The sequence below is a fragment of the Paramisgurnus dabryanus genome, chromosome 22 (assembly GCF_030506205.2).
Source record: "Paramisgurnus dabryanus chromosome 22, PD_genome_1.1, whole genome shotgun sequence".
NCBI classification, from domain to species: domain Eukaryota; kingdom Metazoa; phylum Chordata; class Actinopteri; order Cypriniformes; family Cobitidae; genus Paramisgurnus; species Paramisgurnus dabryanus.
The window spans coordinates 10,267,959-10,291,972 of record NC_133358.1 but is presented as its reverse complement, the minus strand read 5'-3'; the positions used below and the strand labels follow the sequence as shown (position 1 = coordinate 10,291,972).

Here is a 24,014-nt window from a genome sequence, read left to right as displayed (position 1 = left end):
CTTTTTTTGTGTATCTGGTAATATCTTTTTTCAATTTTAAGATAAGATGTTCAAATAACACGCTATTTGGTTTAATCATTTGTAAATATAATGTTATTTAAAATACATATTTTCATTTCTTGTTTTATATTAAACTGTACCTGTCAAAATGATTTGCAGCATCCGGGTTAACGTGTTATTAGCTTTGAGCGGTTGTTATCTGGGACTAACAAACAGGCAAATGTCTGGCCAATCAGAAGCATTTCAACGAGCCGTGTAATAAAATAGGTTAGTTGTACTGTATTGTATCCCATAATGCCTCCAAACAGTTACCTTAATGTGTCATTTATAGCTTTACAAATCTTTTTTTTTTTTATTCCTGTGTTGATATATTTACTATTGACAGAGGATGTTTGGTACAAAACATATCAGTGCTCATAATTTTTTTTTTATGGCCAATAGCCCTTATTTTAGACCTTACGTGTTATTGATAGTCAGAAATATTCATTTTATTAAAAATATTTTAAAAAATTATTATAATAATATTTAAATAAAGCACATTTGAATTGGTCAATCATATCTATGATATGTACGTATTTTCCATATGATTTTATTTGTGTGGCAACTGCAGTTTTGTTTTATTATTTTGACACTGTCTATTAGTATCCCTAAAGCTTTCATTGGGTGGATCAGAACTGCTCTGGTGTCCTTATGTGGCCTTGATCCTGGCAGGACTATCTGTTTGTACAAGTAATAGCAGACAGGGGAACCATTCGGAAAATTATTTTATTGCAGCAAATCTGTTTGGTGATGTTACTAAATGACACACTTCACCTTTAAACACACCGGATCATTGGCCTCACCTCCGGACCGGTAATGTGCATCATACCAGACATTGCAGACGCAATGGAGTCATAGCCGGGCTTGTGCGATTCAGGTCCTGTCTGTCCATATCCTATACAAATTAACACACATTGTTATTGATTATGAGTGTGAATACTTATCAAACACAAATGTGCATACAGTTCGCAGTTTAGTGTAACACGATCATGAGAGGGCTACGATCCTCTGCACGCTTCTGTGTGGCCGACACGGATTGATTTGGACCCGTGCGCGCCTGTAAGAAATCCCTACAGCTGGGAACAGACGTCAAGCGTCAGGGTGGGCAAAGATCCGATTGCATTTCTATTATCATCCTAGCAGTCCAGATTAATTCAGTTCTAAGAAGTCCACTGGATCTCTAAGACTCGGACTCTTTGGAGGTAAACATCTATGGCTGTGTTTATTTGCCTGGCAGTGATTACAGTGGCTTAAGGAAAATCTGTCATGCCCTGGTAAGTAAATAGCAATCTTCTAGATAAAGTTTGTATAATAAGTATCACAAAGCATCACTACATTGAAAAATCCCTGACCCTTTGTATTAAACATTTGTGCTACGGTCATGAAAGACACATCATATAATGAACAATTGGATGCTTTTATAGACCTGTTTAACCTGTAAATTTAAACTTTAAAAATTTTAATAAAAATTTAATAGACTTAAATAGAAAAATATTTTTTATTTCTTGTGACTTGCAGGTGAGCTCTTTAACTCTTTCACCGCCATTGACGAGTTAAATGAGAAAACGCTGCCAATGACGAGTATTTCCGGCTTTCCGCAATACCGCTATTATCCACATTTCCTTTTCCGCAACTTATGCACCCCGGAAGTAAAGCCTCATGTCTAACTGTGCATTCAGACCGCCACCGGCGAGAGCGTCAAAGTGGCCGGAAGTCATTCATTTTCAAGGAGAGCCGGCGGCGAGCTCCTGCGAGCAGCGGTGCGTCATGTACAGCGTGAGCGTCGATGAGTGTTGAAATCAGCTCAACTTTATGGTAATGAGATACGACGCGGTTCGGCAGCAACCAATCGGAAGGCGGAAATGTTGGGCGGCAGCCAATCGGAAGGCGGAAACCTCCGCCTGAGAGGAGTTCAGAGAATGCATTCGAGCGTCTGAGCGTCCGCTAAACCTTTTCTTTAGCGTCGTTAGCAGAATGCTAGAGCTTTTATTGACGCTCTCGCCGGTGGCGGTGTGAATGCACAGTAAAGCTGTATTTACACCAACCGCGTCAGAGGCTTGAAGCGAGAGTGATTTTAATGTTAAGTCAATGTGAAGATGCGTTGACGCGCGTCTGGAGGTCCCGGGGCACGGATAAGGCATTTGGCGCGACGCAGAAGACGCGTTTCCACCTCATTTGCGCGTCTAGTTCGCGCGAAAGGGCGCAAATTGAGCGTTGTGCGTGGTACACACGAATGGTGCTTTTTGTGCATTTTGCGGTTCACGCGAATTTGCGGCTGACGCCAGAGTTAAAAAATTTGAACTTTGGCGGAATTTCGCGGCGCGTTAATAGGGTGGCCATTCGTTCCAGTTCCGCCGGACACCTCCCAAACATGTTTTCGGGGTGCGTTCTCCGGAAGTCGCGTTGCTCGACTGCATACGTCATCGAGGTTCTCACATTTCAGTTAAAATACATTAAGAAAATTAAGATTTATTTATTTTAAGGCATACAGTAATTGTAGTTTCATTTTTACCTTGAAATGTAACAGCTGCTTTTCTAAAATTGAACCCGAAATATTAAACCTTGATGACGTATGCGGTCGACCAACGCGACTTCCGGAGAACGGACCCGAAAACATGTTCAGGACGTGTCCGGCCGAACTGGCACGAATGACCACCCTACGCGTTAACCAATCAGGAGCCTGCTTGCTGCTGTGGCGGCAGCCCCGCCCGGAGTCACTTATTCAACTAACGCTTGATATTGTCCGTAAGCAGTCACCCGGAGCTATACGACACAAGTTCTTATTTCTATAAAGACAGGAATAAAAAGGACCTCGCTTGGAAGAGTGTCAATGAGGACATTGGGCAACCTGGTAAGTTGTAAATACACATTTCACTTTTGACTCAGGTGACGTTTATCGACCTGCACCGTTTATTTTCCCCCTATAGTAAGGTTACCAAATACAAACCGGTAACTCTCTCGCTAATGCACGATCAACATCAGCCATCTTGCAAACAGACAACCGCATAGCACTTGCCCCTCCCACATGAAGCGGATTTTGCCTATGATGGGCGTCAAATGCTTGCTTTTTCCGCGAGTCTAATTTCGCTCTACACGCGCAAATGCATTCAAACTGTTCAAGCGGCAAACTAGGCGCGGTAAACACGATTTTGACACCAAAATTTTGCTCAAAATTTTGTGTTTTTAAAGAAACCTACCAATATTTGAGAGGTGATTACAAGAGAACTAATGAAGGTATGATGATGTTTGTTTGTTTGAAAGCAGAGGGTCTGTTTTTTTAATTTGATATATTGTATGTTTATATATTTAAAGAAGAACATTTTCTGGAAGGCATTTAACTTTTGTGAAAATCATAAAAAAATGCTAGTGTTGGCTGGCAACTTTTAAAAAAAATGCTGGCAGTGAAAGAGTTAAAGCCGAACACCCTAGTCATAACCTTGCAATGTCCTAGATACCACCCAGAGCAACTTAACCATTGGATAGCAGTGTCTTGAAATCATTCAGTATGCCTAGCAACTATACAGTGATACCCTGACAGCCTCACACTGTAAATGCATTGATGTCAATTAACATTTCAAGACCCTTGTGACATCAAACACCTGTAACATAATTTTTTACGTAAACTCAACTATATAATTGGTCATATCAAATATATAGATTTGTACTTTACCCATCAGTGGGTACCATCAATTGTGTGGTTAACATCATTTATCAAATTATCTTCTGTTTAACAGAATCCCAGATCTGCTCATCAAACATTTCCCAGGCTTCTCCACTGCCACTTTAGTGACACAGTGTAAAAGGAATCCGATGCCAAACCTCAGCACATTTAGGTGTGTGGGGTCCATCTAATGAAGTACACATGCTGAAAATAGCTGGCGCTCTCAGACGCCATTTAATCTGCTTTAATTTGCTGTAAAGAAATTAAACCCCAATAATAAAAACGAAGCATGGCGCTCTAACGCTTCTGTGGAACGGGGAAGACCACGGAGACCTTAAACATCTCCAGAGGAGGAATGGGAGACTGGAGTCTGTGGTTCTTGATCTTCAAACTCACGTACTAACCTTAGCCTGTTAACTAGACTAGACAGTGCGTGTCTTGCCCGAAAACACTCATTCCATATCTGCACGGACCATAACAGACATGATGTACTCTTGATAATTACAGTTTAAAAATCAAAACCACCTTTAAATATGGCATTGGAAAAATACAACCAATACACAGATCTGAGAGGTATTACGGTGGATTTGTTAGTACAGTATATACAGGGGTGACCAAGAGAGGCCAAAAAACACAATCTACTAACTAAACAAGCACTTTAGATGAGGTAAACCGATAAGGGAATCAAGCACGGTGTGTACCAGACGTTCCAATCAAAGCATTATGTTCTACTGGGTCATCCAAAAATCCAGCTGTCTCAGAATTACGACAGTCGGCCAAGAGATGTGTAATTGCGGCATTTTTTATAATTTTTTTGACACGAGGAAGAACATTTCATGCATATAACAAGCACACTTAATACTTCAACCCTCGAGGAATGAAAGAAAACTTGAATAACCTTTTAGAAAAATCGAACGCTCCCAAAGCCAAATTTCGATCATCATTGCACCCGCCACAGCAAATCCCCTGATCCCGCAAGAGTTTCCTCAAAACACTGATGTCAACATTTGATTCATCTCCCATGTGTGGGACTCCATGTTTTTGGAGCAAAATGCAAATTATGTCTCGTATCTAAAACGTTTTAGCCTGCCAAGTCATGGCTTCAAGCCTCCGCAGGGACCGGCAGGAGCAATCACAATGTATACGTTAGGCAGCACTGTTTCCTGACTCAGTTGAGCCAAATTACAAAATGGGTCACTCCCAAATTGCTACTGGATCACAACTGTGTCAGGACTGACGCAATAAACCAAAGCAAGTCGATAAATCAACTGTCAGCATGGCCATTACAAATAAATTAAGCACGACTGCAGAACTACTACGGCATATGATGTGACGTACAAACCAGGCATTAATGAATAGCTTCCTTACTCCTGATTGCGGTATTCAATTAATCACAGTTCATGTGGTGGCGCAGGAGACTTGTAATGATATTTTCCTAAGACTAAGATTTAAAGGCTGGCTGCATTTAACAAGAGAGCCGCAAAAGACTTCCAGTGCGAATTTCCAATGTAACTAAAACAAAGTTATTGCAAGAATATTAACGAGGCATTTTGATCAACTGTTGCACATAGAGCCTAAAAAAATGCCTGGATAAAAGAAAGAAAACATTATTTTTATTCTATATGAAGTATAAGTACTAGGGCTGTCAAACGATTAAAATATTTAATTTAGATAAATTGCATGATTTCATGAGTTAACTCGCGATTAATCGCAAATTAATCTCAAATTTTTATCTGTACTTAATTTACCTACATTTAACATTTTTCATGTTTTTAATGCTCTTATTAACATGGATTTGGACAAATATATATTCTATATGCAAATGAATGTCTACAACAGCCTGTTTACATTTTCAACAGAACCAACAGCCATAGTTTTATATATGATTTTCCCTTTAGAAGACCTTGTTCTTTCTCCATTTCTGTTTGCTGCTGAATCATTTTTGACCTGTGCTGGCAAATTGAGTTGGGATGAGCAAATTTTCAAAAATCAGTTAATTATATTTTAACATTCTCCATTAAAAAACTTGAAAACAATGCATGATTTGTTGGAATCTGATAAAACATGACAGAACTACTCCTGTTTACCAAGGCAAAAACAAAATCATTATATGCTAAATATATGTTTTTCTTTTATTGTTTAACAGTTAACCAAACATTCACTTCAGATATAACAGATTATACCTGCGTGAATTCTTGTCAAAAAAGTTATTTTTAAAACTGTAATTTTGTGTAGATGTCTATATTTATCGGGGTTGCGCATTCGCGTGTTTGTGAGCGCTTCAGACTTAGGCATCAGGAAGATCGCTTTTGAGTCTTGTCACTCTTAAAGGATAATTCCGGTATTTAACACTTTGAGTCTCATTTCTGGTTTGTTTTGGATGAACTACAGTGATGGGCACTGAAATTTTGACAATGGGTCGTGTCTTGACTTTTTGACTCGTTTAGAAGCGTCTCTTGACTGCTTCAGAATGGAAGTCAATGGCCATGCACAAACATGTCATTTAAACAACACTTAACGTTCATTTTCAAAACTGTGCTACTCACCGATTGTTGCGTGGTGTTCGTTGATGATTTAAAACAAGTTGTGTAGCGAAATACAGTTTCTGTTGTGTTTTATTTGGCATTTTGTAAAATTCCATTGACTTCTCTTGGAAGACTCATTGCTCGCTGATATATCACTCCGCCGCCGAGAAACAGAAAAGTGGTCTGTTTACATGTGGTTGTAGTTTTTTCGCTCGGTTTCTTTCAGAAGAAATTTTTCCCATATTTGTAGGGCTGGACCAGAATATTCGAATATTCGTTCCGTGGGTTGACATTCGATTTTCAGTTTTGAGATTCGAATATATATTTAAATATTTTACAGCGTTAATGCAGAGCTTTTGCCAAGCAGGAAGTGCGCTTCGCGCTCCCACACTATAGGTGGCGCAGAGAGACCAACATCCATAGCCAACAGCCACCAAACGCCACCAATGGAAGAGATCGCCTCGAACGGAAAGCGCGCTTCCTGCTTTGGCATTCACGCTAATAGTGTTGTAAATAACGTTCCGTTTCTTGCAAAAACTGATTGATTTGCTTCACAAGACCTCAATATGTCACACGGAGTTATGGGGGATTACTGTTGTATTGGATATATATGCTTTAGCTCTTAAAGTGTACGGATCGGTTGACTTGCATGACGGAGCACTGGGGTTTCTGCAAAATATCTTCTTTATTGTTCTGCTGATGAAAAAAACATATTGGATGGTGTAAGTGTTATAAATAAACTTGATTTGGAAAGTATGCTACCGTTTTATTACAGTTTGTTGAACTTCGTTCATTTATTTTCCTTGTTTTATTTAAATAGCCTACCCTTTACATTGTCAGTAATTACTGTGCTGCTTATTTCTGATACGGGAATGTTTGTTTGTTAGAAAAATGTTAGGCTACCTTATTAAAAGTATTGCTCTTGTGCTTTGTTTCACTAATGCTGTTCTCGCAGGACGCGTGACAGGCACACCGAGTGTGCTAACGCTTCAGACTCAAATATAGAGCGGAAGTATATATGCGGTTGTGAGGTATCTGAAAAAAATAGTTCCACTATAGCAAATAACACGGATTGAAATCATACATTGCGCCAATATATTTGTTTTTAATCATCAACGAACACCATGAACCACTCGGTGAGTAGTACAGTTTTAAAAATGAACGTTAAGTGTTGTTTTAATGACATGTTTGTGCATGGCCATTGACTTCCATTCTGAAGCAGTCAAGAGACCCTTCTAAACGAGTCAAAAAGATGACCCATTGTCAAAATTTCTGTGTCCATCACTGTAGTTCATCCAAAACAAACCAGAAATGAGACTCAAAGTGTTTAAAACAGGAATTATCCTTTAAAAACTCTTTTAACATCAATCAGGTCCCAAACTTTATCTCTCTTAATAACTTTTTTAACATCAAGCAAGTCCTGCAGTCTATTTTCTGTCATTTCTGCATGCTTTAAAAACAAAACCAATACGAGCAAATGAATAAAGACGCATCTTTGCTCTTCACCTCTCAGGAAACGTACAGATAAAGATCATTTTAGATGTTTTATGACCATTTAGAGCATTGGATTCGCTAGACGAGAGCTTAATGTTTTTATTTTTATGAAAACCTCAGACTCATCTAGACAGTGCGAGTCACTTGCTGCATCTCAATTCATCCAGCTGTGGGCTAGACCAAGGGTCAAACAGAAATTGCGTGTTGCGTTAATCGTGTTAATAAAATTAGTGGCTTTAAAATGAATTTGCGTTAAGGCGTTAATTTTGACAGCCCTAATAATTACATTAGTGATGTAGGTACTAGGTACTGGTACTGAAACTTGAAAAACTGTTCTGTTCACCTTAGAAGGTCAAAAGAGTTTAACAAATTTGACTGTCTTTTACAGCAAAATCCTCTTAGAGCATGCAAGGCTTTTGGTAAAACCTTCCCTTCTAAAAAAATTATTTCACAAGAGACAGTTGCAAAATCACTAAAGATGCAAGATGAGTCTGGGATTGACATTGCAAATGATAAAAGTCAGAATGTAAAAATGGTAAATGGACTGCATTTATATAGCGCTTTTTAACAGACCAATGGCCATCCAAAGCACTTTACAATTTGCCTCACATTCACTCATTCACTCACACATTCTTACACTGACGGCAGTGTCAGCCATGCAAGGCGCATCCAGCTCGTCGGGAGCAACTGGTGTTAGGTGTCTTGCTCAAGGAGACCTCGACACTTGGTCAGGTGGAGCCGGGGATTGAACCACCAACCTTCCGGTTTGTAGACAACCTACATGAACCACTGAGCCACTGCCACCCCCCGTGAACCACAAATTAGGGGGTGCTCTGATCCAAATGATTGACACATTCGGTTGTATTCGGGTCCAAGTACTCACAAGGAACACAAGTTTAAAAGTGATCAACGGTTGTCTGATGCAGGATTAAGGGGATTTGAAGTGGAAGTATTTGATGAACATATAATACGTAAAACAATTCAGTCAATAGGCTCTGCAATGTTGTGGTATCCTGCAAAATTTCACTCAAACTGTATACAGTTCCGAAATGGCAGATACATACACATCATAGACTGTAAAAAATATGGAAGTAGTGTCCGTGACATTATCCGTAGGTTTGTAAAAAGCTTTTTTGAAGCCCAAAGCAGGAGGAGCCTGCCGTTGCCATCTTGGCAGCGCATTTTTGCAATACGTGGGTAGACCTGAGGTGCCTGGTTTGGTGAAAACAGAAACCACGCCCCCTTGCTCGCCAGTAGTGACAGAAGTGGCTATTCAACTGTCACTCAAGTGGTCACGCCCTAAATTATGCAGAACTTTAAAGGGGACTGAGAATGAAAAAACATTTTTACCTTGTCTTTGTTGAATAATGGTAGTCTACCCGCATTCACGAACATGCAAAAAGTGCTAGACATGCTAAACATCTCAGTCTCATAGAAATTCCTCTTTTAGAAATGTCAGCCAGAAAACGGCCCAATCTGAAAAACTGATGCTTATGACATCACAGGCATCTCACTGCCCCTCCACTTTAAAATAATTGGCTACATTTTTTGATGGCAGCAAAGTCAGCCAATCAGTAATGAGATTGAAAGTTAAGCCAGTAGGTGGAGCCAAATAGGTGCAAAACCACTTGTTTAAAACCCCCCACCCTAATAGAGCTATCTGAGAGAGGTTTTTAGTAAGCTTCTAAGGCAGGGGTTCTCAAAGTTTACATTCAAAGGTCCAAATCTAAATTCCCATAATTGTCATAGGTCCGGAAAAACTTTATGTAAATCATTTGTTTATATAAAAAAAATCAACACAAATCGTTTGGGAAAAAAATAAGTGTATTTTGCATTTTAAGTAAATAAAAAAAAAATAAACACAAGAAATATGCCAAAAGTAACCAGGTGCAAAATACATACCTAATTAGAGAAATCGCACAGTTTGTTCTCCATCATATGCATAAACCATGGCAAAAAAAGTGTGGTTGGTAGGCTGAGACCCTGACCAAAATTAGGGGTGCACCTATATATTGGCTGATGATGCTTGCTTCTCAATGAGTTATGGTGAAATGCCGCTACATCCAAAAGCCAGGGGGCGCTCTCGGGCAGAAACTTAATATGCGCTGCAGACGAAGAACCAGACACACGGAGCTCCAGGAAATGTCTTAAGGATATATTTATATTACTGTTCTTCAAACCTTTTCAGGTATTTTCATGATAATAAAGAATATGAATAAGATTATGTTTGACGAGTGTTGCTTTTTTAAATGCATGTTTTAAACGACTCAAACCGACAGTGATTGGTAAGGACTGATCAAAAGCCGTAGAATATGAAGTAGCTGTGCATAATATCTGGGTGTGATGGCTACAGCGTCAAACAGGACATTTTTAAATAACTTGTTTTATTTTCGGACCAGGAATACTCTAAAATCTAAAAAAAAAAAAAAACGAATGGTTTACACGTAAAATAGCAAATGCACACATTTAATCAATAATGTAGAAATTAATGCACTTGTAATATGAAGTGGACGCGGGTCCGGATCAAGTTGCCGTCGGGTCCGGATCCGGACCGGAGTCCGGACTTTGAGAACCCCTGTTCTAAGGTATTACAGACCCCAACAAAAAAAAATTGTCTACATGTCACATCACAGAACAAGGATAAATACCCCGTTCAATCATTCTATGTCACCTTTAAGGCTTAATATAATTTAAACGGATCAGGAAAAAACAATTCACTGCCCCCACAGTTAAAATTAGCTATATAGACCAAAGACACTTTTTTTAGCAGACTGTAAAAACATTTATTTCTGCTGTAAAGTTAGGCATTTTAACATGGGGGGGGTCTATGGGATTGACTCTCTTTTGGAGCCAGTCTATAACAGCAAGTCGATGAATTTCAGTTTAAGTCACTTCCTTGTTGGCTTCGCAACATTTCATGGGATTTGGGCCATAGCTGTATCTTATCTAGTCAGAACCTCACACCAGAGACCATAAGGTTGTCCCTTGATACACATAAATGGAGCGGTCGATTGTGACATTTATGTATATTTGTCTATGAGATCTATGGGTCCCCACCTTGTGTAATAGCATATATTAATTTTGATTCACTAAATAATAAAAAAATCTCATAATATTAACAGTATTCTATAAATTATGATTTTATTTGAGCCTTTTAATCTTTAAAAGTAATGGGAAAATCCATCTGTATCCTATTCATGGAAACTGGCTCTTATGCATGCTAAAATCCGACAACCACATTTTCAAGTCGGGTCAGATCAAGTTCACACTGCTGTCCTCAGTTGCAAACCATGAGCAAAAAGCAAAGATGAAAAGTATCCGTTTTGTCATGCAGACAACCCTTCAGTTTGATAAATGTGATCTACATACCATGGGAAAACTACTCAACAGTACATCTCTCAATTTAATACAAAAGGATTGGGAGCAGTTCGGAAATAATGGCCTCCAGAATCACTTCTAAGGAACTTATGGACCACAAAAATGACCATTAAGTCATTTCCTCTATTTTATAACTACACTGTATCATCCTAAAAACAAAACCGATGACTACAGGTACTGGAAAATCTAAACAGTCAGCAAAATGCACAAGAGCACAATTATGCAAAAAATACTTTTTGGGCAGAAAAATCAAAGGCCACTTGTTAAAACTAAAAATTCCAGACTCATTTTACACTTAGGGAAAAGCGGGAGATCTTTCCAGAAGAGGAATATTCAACAACACAGGATGAACATAGTAAATCATCCCAATTTAACTGTCCACCATCCACAATTTCATGAAGTCTTGTGGGTTACATCTCCAGATCTTTATAAGCAGTGTGAGACATGGGAATTTGGCTGTGATTTGTATTGTTACAGACAGCTGCTGACAAAAAATCTTCAGTCATTGTGTGCATTTCATTGCTAACCACAAGAGATGTCACTGTAGTGCTGACACAAGATTGTATAAAATGTTAAAATCCCCCTGTGGTGAAAATCACAATTTTGTTGTTGTTTATATGTCTATGTGGTGTTTTAAAAAATAAGATTTAAGACAAACCATGTAAAAATTCATCATTTAACAGCACTGCTGAGTATTTTTACATAAAACTGGAGTTTTTCAAAGACAGTCTTATTCCTACGGTTTAAAATCGCCTTGGTTTCCTATATCACAAATATGTAACCAATCACATCATCACAGTTGAACGAGTGGATTAGTAGTATATAGAGCTATAGATATTATGGATGGATGCTGCATCGGCACTAAAATGATTGCAGCACTGCTGCTTCAGCTTTGCTTCTGTGATGTTCACACATGCAGTATGCTTTAACCTGTTACATATATATATCTACGGTCCAATGTAGTGCAAAAAAGTGGAAGCGGTACATATTTGCATATTCATAACCATGGTCCAAGCTGTGTGATTGAGTAGAGGAGGGGACTAATTTGCATATTCATAAATTCGTGTGTACTAAATAAGGCAATGGTGTAGAGATATATCCAAGCTGTTTTGAAGCATGAAGAAATGACTGTCACAGGAAAAAAACTCTTACATATGCCACCATGATACTCACAGTGTGTTTGAAGTGATAAAATTATCGACTACTGGGGCTTTAAGCACTGCCAACAAGGGAGACCTCTACATGAGACATGAGACTAGATGGTTCCCACACCTTTGTTAACTTCAAATTCAAGGACCTTTCAAGGACTTTCCAGGGCCAATACCCTCAAATTCAAGTGAGAGCAAGGTTACATTGTGTTACCATTAAAGATACATTGTTACAGTTCCCTTTCGAGGGAACTTGCGCTGCGTCACTGCGGTGACACTTTGGGACGCCTCCAAGGGTAAGTGCGTCTGAATGTATATATCAAATTCAACCAATGGTGAGGCTTAACGACAAAGACAGGGTGACGTGGGAGCCAGGAAGTATATCGCTATCTAAAATATGCCAAAGACAGCGTTACAGGGATGTAGGAAGTATGGCATGGGAGACGCAGCGCCTCGTTCCCTTCTCATGGAACAACAGTTACATACGTAACCCGAGATGTTTTCATTTGTCAAAAACAACTATGCAAAAAAGCATTTCGGTATGAATAAACATTTGCATACAGTAGATATGAACATTTAAAAGGAACATTATAAAACGGCTCGTTCTGGTTCTTCATTCTGATTGGTTGAAACGCGTTCTAAGCCGTGATAAAATACCCCGGTAAACCCACGTTTCAGACCACATCACAAGTATCACTGCGCCACTGTTGCTGGGTACTGATTTATGAAAATAAACACACCAGTGAAATTCTATAGACTTGACAAAGGTTTACTTGAGATTTTTCCTCTAATGTTTGAGATCTGACTGGGTGAGGATTAAACTCCCTTAACTCATCATCTCTCATTTCTGCTTCCCTTTCCCTGCTTTGCACAAAACATTTCTGATGTCCATCTACAGGAGTCAATAGTGATCGAGTCAAAATAAGATTATCATATTATTTAGGAACTTACTTTAGTTTTGTCATGTTTTCATACACTCTAAAAACTCCTGGGTTATTTCTTCAACCCATATTCTGGGTTATTTGTGTTGGGTTAAAATTATGGGTTCTTTTTTCAGAGAGTAACCATTTTCTGGGTTATAGGGCTAATATTTTGACCCAATTCCTGGGTTGTTTGGGTTTCTGGGTTATTTTTCAAAGGTTAACCCATGTTCTGGGTTAACGCCCCGCCCCCCGCTGTTCTGGAATTTTCTCACAACAGTCGATTGAAATAACTGTCACCGGAGTTCGCGGCGCGCTCGATCCGTTTTGGCCTGGGCTTCTTCGTTGTGTATTCAAGGTAAGCAAGTATTTTAAGTGTCAATGTAACGTAAACTTTCTGTGTCCATGTCCCCGTTGCTTAGCTCATTGTTATAATACCGGTAAAAATACGATAAGTAGGGCAGCTATGACTTCGTGCAACGTTAAGGGGGTTAAGGGGGAACACCGGACGGGGAACACCGGACGAGAAGCGCCGCGCCGTATATAAGACCACTCGAGGTATCCCGCACTTTCTCAGATTATGTCCAGCAATATTGTTATGTTTAAGGACATTATGGAATTAAGATATATCAGTATGTTATGATTGTACTGTATAATTAAATACAATCGTTGCTGAGTCTGCAGTCTGAACACTTTACCTCAGAGCGTCCGTAAACTGAATGAATTTAGGATATCACCTGAAAATCCAATATCAACCAATTTTCATGAAAGTAGCTAATTTCTGTAAATGAATGTAAAATTTAATGTACATTACAGCACATGGTGAAGTCTGTATATACATAAACGACGAATTTGAGACAAATAAGTGTAAATTTAAAACTATGTACATTAGTGATGTTACGTTTGAAGCGAGGCTTCGGAGCTTGTGTCGAGCAAAAGTGGGCGTGTCAGATGAAGCTTTGATTCGAAGCTTGTGTTGTTAACGTTGAAATCACGTGACCAATGACAAACGAAGCTTCACTTTCTGCTCAGTCACGTGCGCGCTTCGCTTTGCGTGTCAGAAGGTTCGAACTCTAGAGGTTTTTTATGAGTTATTTGCCTTATTCACATTTTGGTCCCACATACTATTGTATATATAGTATTGTATTTACTTATACTTGTGTGCGCGTGTGTTATTATGTGCGTGTGAACATTATTCTGTACAATACAGTATTGAATCATGTGAATGTTAACTCAAACTGGAATTTATTGCCACCCTTTAATGAGTAAATACATTTATTATATTGACCATTCACACACATGTTGTCTAAGCTTTATTTGTACACATAATATTAATATTCATCTGAATTTCATCAGCTTGTTGCTTCACTGACGGAGCTTTTTCCAGAAGCAAGTGCTATATGTTTTATTAACCAAAAGATGGCGCTGTTTTCGACACCCTCGTTGAGGCTTCGAATCATGGTTCGAAACAGTAAGGGAAGTATCGGTGCTTGATTCGATGCTTCATTTACCCATCACTAATGTACATGGCGCTCGGCGCCGCAGACAGACGCAAAATGGCGCCGCCGGTACACACACATACTGTACCCTGTGTCTCTTCGTTCCCTAGCTCCCGAGGTCGTGACTCAGTTTATCATGTACACAGGTTCGGGCACTGGTAAGGACTTTAGCTCACTTGACATTGGGACACTGTTCACTTATTATCCTGTGATGTGGCTGCTTAAGCGTGTTGTGATCACTCACAGCTGTTACTCATCAACAACCGGCAAAACCAACCGTTGCGTTGCTTTGAGTTATGTTTACCAGCTGCACCATGCTTATAATATTATACAGTGCTCTACTGGCTGAAGTAGTGAGATTTAAAGAAGCAGGTTAAGTCTTCAAATTGTTGCTAACCTCTATATGTTTTCTCCAGGTCTTTTTAAATGGACAGCTTTGTCACTGACAAGTTAACTGAGTGGCGGCTGTTTGAGCTGACAGAGACATTTTTGAGGTGAGCTTTTTACTCTTATTGCCCTCATATCATCTCTCTATACCTAAACATTTTTCTTTAAAGGAAAACTACACCGTTTTTCAATATTTTACTATGTTTTTACATCAACTTAGACAAAATAATACATCAAAGTCTTTTTAATGCGTGCAGTACATCGTGTACAGCATGTCGTGAATGTGTTAGCATTTCGTCTAGCCCCATTCATTCCTTAGGATCCAAACAGGAATGAATTTAGAAGCAACAAAACACTTCCATGTTTTCCCTATTTAAAGACTGTTACATGAGTATTTACACGAGTAAGTATGGTGGCACAAAATAAGAGGTGACGATATTTTAAGCGGATTAAAAAATGAGAACTATATTGTATGGCGGAAGAGCACTTAGTTTGCAGCACTTTGACCTCTGGTGCAGTAACATCACTCCTGTGAACTCTCTCATCTTTTTCAAAATCAGTGTGATGAGTGATGATGTTACTGCACCAGAGGTCAAAGTGCTGCAAACTAAGTGATCTTCCGCCATACAATATAGTTCTCATTTTTATCAGCTTAAAAAATTATTTAGTGCCACTAGATTTACTCGTGTAACTACTCATGTAACAGTCTTTAAATAGGGAACACATGGAAGTGCTTGGTGGCTTCTAAATTCACCCCTGTTTGGATCCTAAGGAATGAATGGGGCTAGACTAAATGCATTAATAACGCGCTGTACAAAGATGAACTGCATGCATAGAAAAAAGGATGTATTATTTCGTCTAAGTTAAGGTAAGAACATAGTAAAATATTGAAATACTTTTTCTTTAATAGGGCTTAAAGGGATAGTTCACCCAAAAATGAAAATTCTGTCATCATTTACAGGCCATCTACAGGGTTGAGAAGAAGACTATCCGGCATTCCACTGAAGAGTCCCTGACAGCGTTCATACACCAAATGTCTGTAAGTACAATGGACCAGTTTTTCAGCACCACTCTGAGAGAGAATATTCTTAATTCTATAACTATACTGTTCATGTGAAAGAAGGCTATACAAGGGAAATGTTTCATGTGGAAGCTAAAGGGTGAATCCTGGTTTAAAAAAACAACTTCAAGGTTCCTCGCAGTTGTATTTCAGTTTTGGGCGATGCCATCTAAGGTAGCAATCTGACTAAAAAGTTAAGTTAAAGATGTTAAGTTTTATTACTCAGTGGTTCTCAACCCACATTTTCTTGTACCCACTCAAAATGAAGACACCAATTAAGAACCACAGCTCATTTGGCTTCCTTGTACAGTTAGTATCAGCATTATAACACAAACTGGTAGTCTATTATCTTGCTTACAATTTACGTTCTACACAATATTCACTTTATATCTTTCTGTCTCTGTCTGTTTTAGGTTGGAACAAATATGGTGGAATACAGTGGCGGCTCGTGACTGCTCATCAGAGGATGCGCTAATTCAAAATAAGTGTTCAGATTGTCACATGTGTGGTTCCCTTTTCCAAAATATGTGTCCTGCGTGTCGAGAGATCCTGTGTGCATCACGTGTTTTGTCAAAATAAGTGCCTGCTGCACACGCGTCAAAACCGTTTATGATAAAAGAGACGCTCATGTTTCTAAAATACACGCCAGACACTTCCTTAACAGTAAACTCCTATTATGCATGAGATTATGCGAGTATCTGGCAAACGCGAGCATCTGTTTTATCATAAACCCTTTAAACGCGTCTGCAGCAGGAACTTATTTTGACATGACACGTGATGCACACAGGATCTCTCGATGGGCAGAACACATATTTTAAAATTACAAACCACACACATGACAAGCTACATACATGTTGTGATGAACTTTGCATCGAGCGTCCTCAAATAAAGAAGTCACCGGCCAGCACTGGTGGAATACCTTCAGCAATCGAAGCCGTTCCCCTCTGGGAGATCTCAAGCTGCACACAACCAATGTTTGAAGACTTAAAGCCTCAAGTTCAATCCAATTATTGAATGTTGTCAAATGTTTGAGAGTTGTTTATTATTCTATTTTTCCTTTCTAATGTTATTACAGTGTGACCTAAAATAAATAGGTCCAAGTGTGCATTTTTATATAGAATTTAATTGAATCCAATAAAAATTTAAAACTGCTTGAAGTGTGTAAGTGTCTGAATTTTTCTTTTCTGAAATAAGGCATAGTTACACAATTTAGGTTATCTTTGACCTTTGGTTAAAAAGGATCTACTAATTTCTGGGTTTTTCCACCCAGATATTGGGGTTGTTCTTTTGACCCAGAAGTTGGGTTATATTAACTACAATTTTGGGTTATTTTAACCCAGAAGTTGAGTCAGGTATTTAACCCAGAAGTTGGGTCAAAAAGAATAACCCATTTTTCTGGGTTGAAATAACCCAGAAATTAGTTGGTCCCTTTTTAACCCAGGAGTTGGGTCAAAAATAACCCATTATGGGTTGTTTTTGACCCAGGAGTTTTTAGTGTGTAATATATCTCAATCGCGTGGCATCACCTTGACTTTTGTATAAAGCTGCGCACGAGCAGCTGAACGGACAGAAGCGCGCGTCTCGACATGCTTTGGTACGTGTACGCGTCCGTGCGATTGATTAAGATTCCCGTCGAGTGATATGAAAACAAAATGCTGCCAGACGTTGGACTTAAAAGATGACGGGGCATTATCTATATCAGTTTCTGTTTCTACCGAAGTCATGTTTGCTGACCTTCAGTTCAAGCTGCGAATGATTCAAGCGATGTCTGTGTGACTGCGGTGAAGCACAGGTGACGCTGGCGCAGAGTAGATCACGTGTTGACCGGTCAACGAATAAAATTAAAAGAACGTCATCGTATAAATATCCCCATCATGCACGATGCAACATCGTGGCATTTTTTTTTTTTTTTTGGTATCGCGAAGTATCGTACTGCGAAGTATCGTTACATCCCTATTGTTGAGTCATTTCGTCAATAAAGAGAAAACCTTCTCTGGGTTGTTTTTGTCTTAAATTGATATTTCCGCTATTATCCACTAGATGGCAATCTTACCCAACTTAAACACTGACGCATTCACTCGACACAACAGCATTGTGGTGGATTTAGCGTGACGTGTAAGTTTTGATGGCTCTGAATCTGATCTCTTACAAAAGTTCTTCACAAAAATGGAATTATCTCCGCTTTTAGCTGAAAATTTAAGAAGTGATAACTGATAAGAGAACAAATGAAGGTAGGATGAAACGTTTTTTTTTGTTGTTGTTGTTGTTTGAAAGCGGATGGTCTGTTCTTTCATTTGATATTTTATGTTTATTTAAATAAGATCATTTTTCTGCAAGTCATTAAATCAAACTGGGTGGCAACTTAAAAAAAAACAATGACGAGGAAAGAGTTAAGCATGCTTCCAAGCACATTTGATCATCACTTCAACAGTTGCACGATATAAATGTTAATGTATATTTTAGATGAATGTTGATTTATAAAAATAAACCCCACAGTCTTAAATCATATTTTCATTGTGTCTTTGCTGCGTCTGTGTTGGTTGTACTCCGCTTCGCATCATGCCTAACAACGCCCCTTAGCTGTTATAAAATGCACTGGTAACCCACTGCTTCTTGGGGCTTATTGCTTTAGTTTAGCACGTGTGCTTAAAAAGTCTAGATTTTTTATGATATTATCCTACACTACACGGAATAATATGGATATTTTTTTTCCGGAACACTTCTTGCATAAAATAGATTCAAGCACTTTTGATGACCTGTATCTACTGTATCTATATATATTTTTAAAAACTTCTCAGGACCTTGAATTTTTCCCCCAGATTGTGCTAAATTTAAGAGAAATTATTAGCGATTGTTTTGGTGTGGATTGAATTCATAATTTAACTTGCACTTTAAGTTTTCATTTAAAAACACCGAAAAGGAATCTGAACAGTTGCTAACCATTATTAAATCCAGATGCAAGAGTTTCACCAAAACTCAGTAAAAAATATTTTATTGCACACTGGCCCAGGTTTATGACAACAGCATCGCTTTTCTAATAAATACGAGCACTACAAGACATCTTGAAGAGTGTAAGATAAATGATTGTCTAAGATGATCCAGAATTTTCCACAATCAAAGCGAATCTTGTAAGCATGTGTGACTTATGAGGGCCTGACACATGATACCAATCACCATTGCAGCAAGTGTGGTGACGATGCCCATGGGCTTCAGATTAGTGTTGCTACAGAAAGATTTTCAAATTAAGAGTTGCTTCCTTTATGAGTGTGATTAAAAACAATCACAGTAAAGTGAAATTGACCTTTTCATAGGGAACATGCAACTGAAAACAAGCATTTATGGGTTACAAGCAGGACCACCACAGATATGTCTACAGTTTACGAAAGAAAGTTTCTCACCCTGATGGTAAATATTATATATACCGTATTATCCATAATATAAGAAGGTTTTCTTTCACGGAAATGTCTTTCTATAAACAAACTGTAGGTGGCGACAAATACACATAAACAAGTTCACCTGGATTGAAGCAACCTGAGTAATTAAAGTCGAAATTTTAATAGGCTTTGTGTTTTTTTACAATGAGATGGACAGCCTTAGCTAACTGTTATTAAATTCAGTAAATGTATTTAAGAATATGGAGAACCAAACTGTTCCTCTTTGACTTATGAAAAGCATTTTCTTCATAACTGACAAAGGTCTTTAAAAAGCATTTTTCCAAAAGGTACAAAAGGGTGGGGGGGTTGTCTTATAATGAGGGTCGTCTTGTATTCAGGACAATAAGTTAAGTGTCACCGAAGCTCTATATGACCTCCAGGAAAAACAAGTATGACGTTGGGCGCTTTTTCACTCAGAACCTTCCAGTTAAAGCGTTTGCCGCGTGAGGCGGCCAATACGCGAGGCGACTGCCATAAATGCGTTCTGTGTGATCGCCCCCTTAGTAACTCCAATTAAAAGCGTCTGCCAAATGCATACATTTCCTGTAAATAATTCATTACAGGGAACTACACTAACCTTTTCCACTGGTGGCACTTGCGCTACCAACTTTTTCAGTTACTGGCGCAAAATATGATTTGGTCGCACATATTTTTTTCAAGTTATATTAAGGCGCTCTGGATAATAATGAACAATAATGAAACTGTATTGCATACAGATATGCTTTTTATTTTACTTGCCATCTTTTAAACCACATGCCGCCTTGTTTTCTTAAACGTTGCAGTGTTTCCCACAGATCTGAAATTTACTTGGTGGTGGTAGCCGGTGAAAAGGGCAATTATTACCCACTGACAAATAATGGTCTACTATACATGTGACGTAGAACTAATAATGTGTGACACAACACAATACTTTGATTCATTGAAAATTAATATTAATTTCACATTATATTTCATTAATCTAACCACCCCAAACTTTCTTTGCCATTAACAAAGCTGACACTGTTTGTCAAAGCACCACGAAAACACTTACTGTTTTTGCACTGATATATGAAGCAATTAGACCCCTTTTATCAAACTCAATATAATACAATACTATGTATAGTATATTAATAGACAGTGCAGGTCTATAGATTATAAATGTGACTGATGTTATAATGGTTATAATTTCTATTAGAAAGGCACTTTTACTGCTTCTGCTCTATCTTTCTATTTCTCTCTTGCCGATTTAAAAAGCTTAATCCACTCATTATTTCAGATTTAAAAGTCTACTTGCTGTCCCGTTGACAGACTTTACATTGCTTTGCTCGTTCAGTGCAATTGGCTTGACATTAGCATTGCTTTTTGCTACAATCTCTGTCCAAACTTAATATGGATATGGTTTTAGAAAATATATGGTTAATTAATAATAAGATCATTAAAAAAATGTGAGAAAGAAAAAGCAGCGCGTGGTCGTAACAAGAACCATCGCCATAGAAACCGGAGGCACGCTGAAACTGCACTCGAGCTTTAGCGCGGTAGCGCTCATGGCCGTTTTCCGATCGACTCGGGTTATAAACACAACATTAATCCGACTTGGGACCCAAAGTAAAGACCATTTAAAATATAAACCCGGCACCATACGAGTCCCGCGTCCTCAGTGAAGAAAGACCTCTGCTCAAGTTCAGAAACAAGGAAGACACTGCGCTTGCGTCGCGTCCCACCCAATTCATTGAGAAACAGCTGAGCACGCAAACGCACACTGATAGGGAGAGACACGACGTGCTTTCACGCAAAATGAAGCCAACGTGTTGATGGCTCAGAGCACGTTATAAAACGTATTCTTAAGATCCACATTTCTGTTTTAATAAATGCTCATAGTAAATCATAGCATATTGTCTAAAACATTAGGTAGCACATTTGCGACCCATTAAAAATGAGGGTCGCAACGGCAGTTCAAAAGGTCGCATATGCGACCATTTTGGTCGCAGTGTAGCTCCCTGCATTATAAGACTTTAGCCTGGATGTCAGACAAGGACACATACTTACAATTATAACAACTTTACTGTTATATAAACTAGGTTATCAATGCAAAGGTCGCTGTCAACATGCTAGGGCATTGTGGATGGTTGCCAGGGCTTTTCTGTTGCTAAGTTGTTCTAATTGGTTGTTAGCTATGCTGATGCTAGGATGTATATTGCCCGCAAGTCAAAAATTCTACACCTACCTTTCTTCACAAGATCTCCGTAGTACAAAATGTGTAATATGTGAGAATAAGGGCTTTAAAAGTTCCCTATCTCAAACTATAAGCAACTGAAGTCTTAAATAGCAGATGCGACACCTGAGATAGAGCAATAGATGAGCTGAGGGGCCACTTCACTCAACTCCTCATACCCAAGACCCATCTCATTCAGTTTCCCAGGCAAGTAATTCTCCACCAGAACATCACAGACTTTGGCAAGCTAACAAAAGAGACAGTGAAGTGTAAGAGACAGTGTGTATAAGCCAAAAAAATATCATTTACATTTATGTTTTAATACAAAGACACTTATGGTAGATGAATAGGTATACAGTTTATCAACACTACTTTCCCTGGAAATTAAACCCAGGGCATTGGCTTTTTTCTACCAGTGTCATGGGATTGTATATTAAAAAAACAAATGTTATGTAATATATCCAAGAAAAACAAACTGAGTCAAGGTGTACCTCTGTTACAAGCTTGGTCCCGTTTGGATCTTTAAGATTAACAGCAATGCTCTGCAGGAAACATATCATAAATAAGAGATTTAGGGATTTATGTTAGGTTATTAAAACTGTACAGAAAGATATATTTATTTACTACCTTTTTATTTCTGTTGACACTCAGAAAATAGGCACTCTCTTCACCCACAAACGGAGGTCCCCATGCTCTTGTGTCATCTCCTGAGCCTACGTTATCATGGAGTACAAAAGACAAACATGCTAGACTTAAAACAAATCATAAGTTGGAAATGTGTGGCATTTAATGTGATAAATGGTATTGCGATGCAGACATTTAACATGAAAATAGCAGTACCCAACTCAAAATATTTGCTTTATAGACACGTTTGGTCAAACAATTTAATATGCTTGCAATTATACAGCAAGGCTCAAGCGTGTTAGGAGGAGCTAATGGATTGGGATGTCAAAATAAGAACTCTATCCCAACAGCTTTAAAGGTATGAAGTCATAAACCAAAGACTTTTGAAAAACATAATATTATTATTAATATTAATACTGACTTACCTGGTCGTTCAACTTTGATCACCTCTGCTCCCAAATCTCCTAATATCATAGTGGCAAAAGGTCCTGCCAGTACTCTGCACATAGTAATGTTATTTGTCAAGATGGATGAATGTAGTTACTAAACTTTATATCGCTTGTGTCAAATAATATAAACATAAAATGAATGTGCAGGTCATACCTTGTCAGATCTAAGACTCTGACGCCATCTAGTGGTCTTACCTGACCTTTACCTGGATAAATAGAGAAATAAGTGAATATGAATGAGTTAATAAAGGAATAAATATACTGTAAATCCAAGATAACGTTAGATCAGATATACGTATGTATGTAGGTATCTTTGAATGGGTGAATAGAAAGATAGATCTGTTTATAATTTAAAATATATATATTTTATACTAATTTATAGTACATAATATCATATCCTATTTTTGTGCATCTGGTAGACTCTTTATAAACAGTTACTTACAGTGTATTCTACATATACAGTACGTTATTACCGGCGTGTGTACGCACGGATTTTTAGACCCACAATGCGTTGCGTATGCATTCCACGGAGGTGTTTATACTATTTCTTCTAAATAAATAAATAAAATAATAAAAAACTTAAACACGACCACTAAAATTGGTTTGTAAGCACTACATGACCAGAGTTTAATCTGCGCACGTGTGTGCTTCTTCTTTAAACAGTTCACAGAATTACATTCGGTTTGAATGCAGGTTGACAACTACCTTGCAGTTCGGCAGTGAATGGTCTTCTTATATTCACATTCTTGGTCTTAATGGGCTGTAGAAACGTTGACGTTCTGGTTAACTGAGGTAAAACTCTTATGACAGCGTTCCCCGACATCTTTTCAAGCGCAACGTCAAAGCGCAAAGTCCCGCCTCCACACATTAGCTAGGTTCATACTAAACGCAGACTGATTTGTGCATGACATCATAGTACCGCGAGAGCGATTCGAAAATGTTCTTTTGAATCCCTCTCGCGGTACTGTGTGATGTCATGAGATTAACTGTATGCGCAGCGCTGCATATTTTCGAACAGACCTATTTATAATAAATCTCGTTTGACATCAGTGACCATTATTAAATGTTCTCGAGTCAGCACTGAATCGGTTAGACATAAATTTCCAGCCTTTCTTCAGACATTGGACTCACATTATTCATTAACGGTTGGTTGAGCTGCAGTCTGCACGCACGCGCAGTGAACCCCCGCTCCAAACTGCTCATAA

The 24,014-nt window shown here is 38.5% G+C and overlaps 1 protein-coding gene and 1 long non-coding RNA gene across 3 annotated transcripts in view; one reads left to right on the top strand and one right to left on the bottom strand.

Annotated features, from left to right (window-relative positions):
- sugct (succinyl-CoA:glutarate-CoA transferase) overlaps positions 1 to 23,645 on the bottom strand; it is a 154,727-nt gene extending 131,082 nt beyond the window's left edge. For both annotated transcript variants that reach the window (XM_065294740.2, XM_065294742.2), the window contains exons 1-7: positions 23,515 to 23,645; positions 22,964 to 23,015; positions 22,786 to 22,859; positions 22,364 to 22,449; positions 22,228 to 22,278; positions 21,863 to 21,983; positions 843 to 934 (exon numbers count right to left, since the gene is read on the bottom strand). In XM_065294740.2, the coding sequence (XP_065150812.2) occupies positions 843 to 934; positions 21,863 to 21,983; positions 22,228 to 22,278; positions 22,364 to 22,449; positions 22,786 to 22,859; positions 22,964 to 23,015; positions 23,515 to 23,632 (594 nt within the window). In that variant the 5' untranslated portion in view covers positions 23,633 to 23,645. The remainder of the gene's footprint in view (positions 1 to 842; positions 935 to 21,862; positions 21,984 to 22,227; positions 22,279 to 22,363; positions 22,450 to 22,785; positions 22,860 to 22,963; positions 23,016 to 23,514) is intronic.
- On the top strand, positions 13,336 to 17,263 carry LOC141281379 (uncharacterized). The gene is made up of 4 exons (XR_012335673.1): positions 13,336 to 13,523; positions 15,081 to 15,158; positions 16,013 to 16,090; positions 16,525 to 17,263. It is a non-coding gene; the product is annotated as an uncharacterized lncRNA (long non-coding RNA).
- Positions 23,646 to 24,014: the final 369 nt, after the last annotated feature.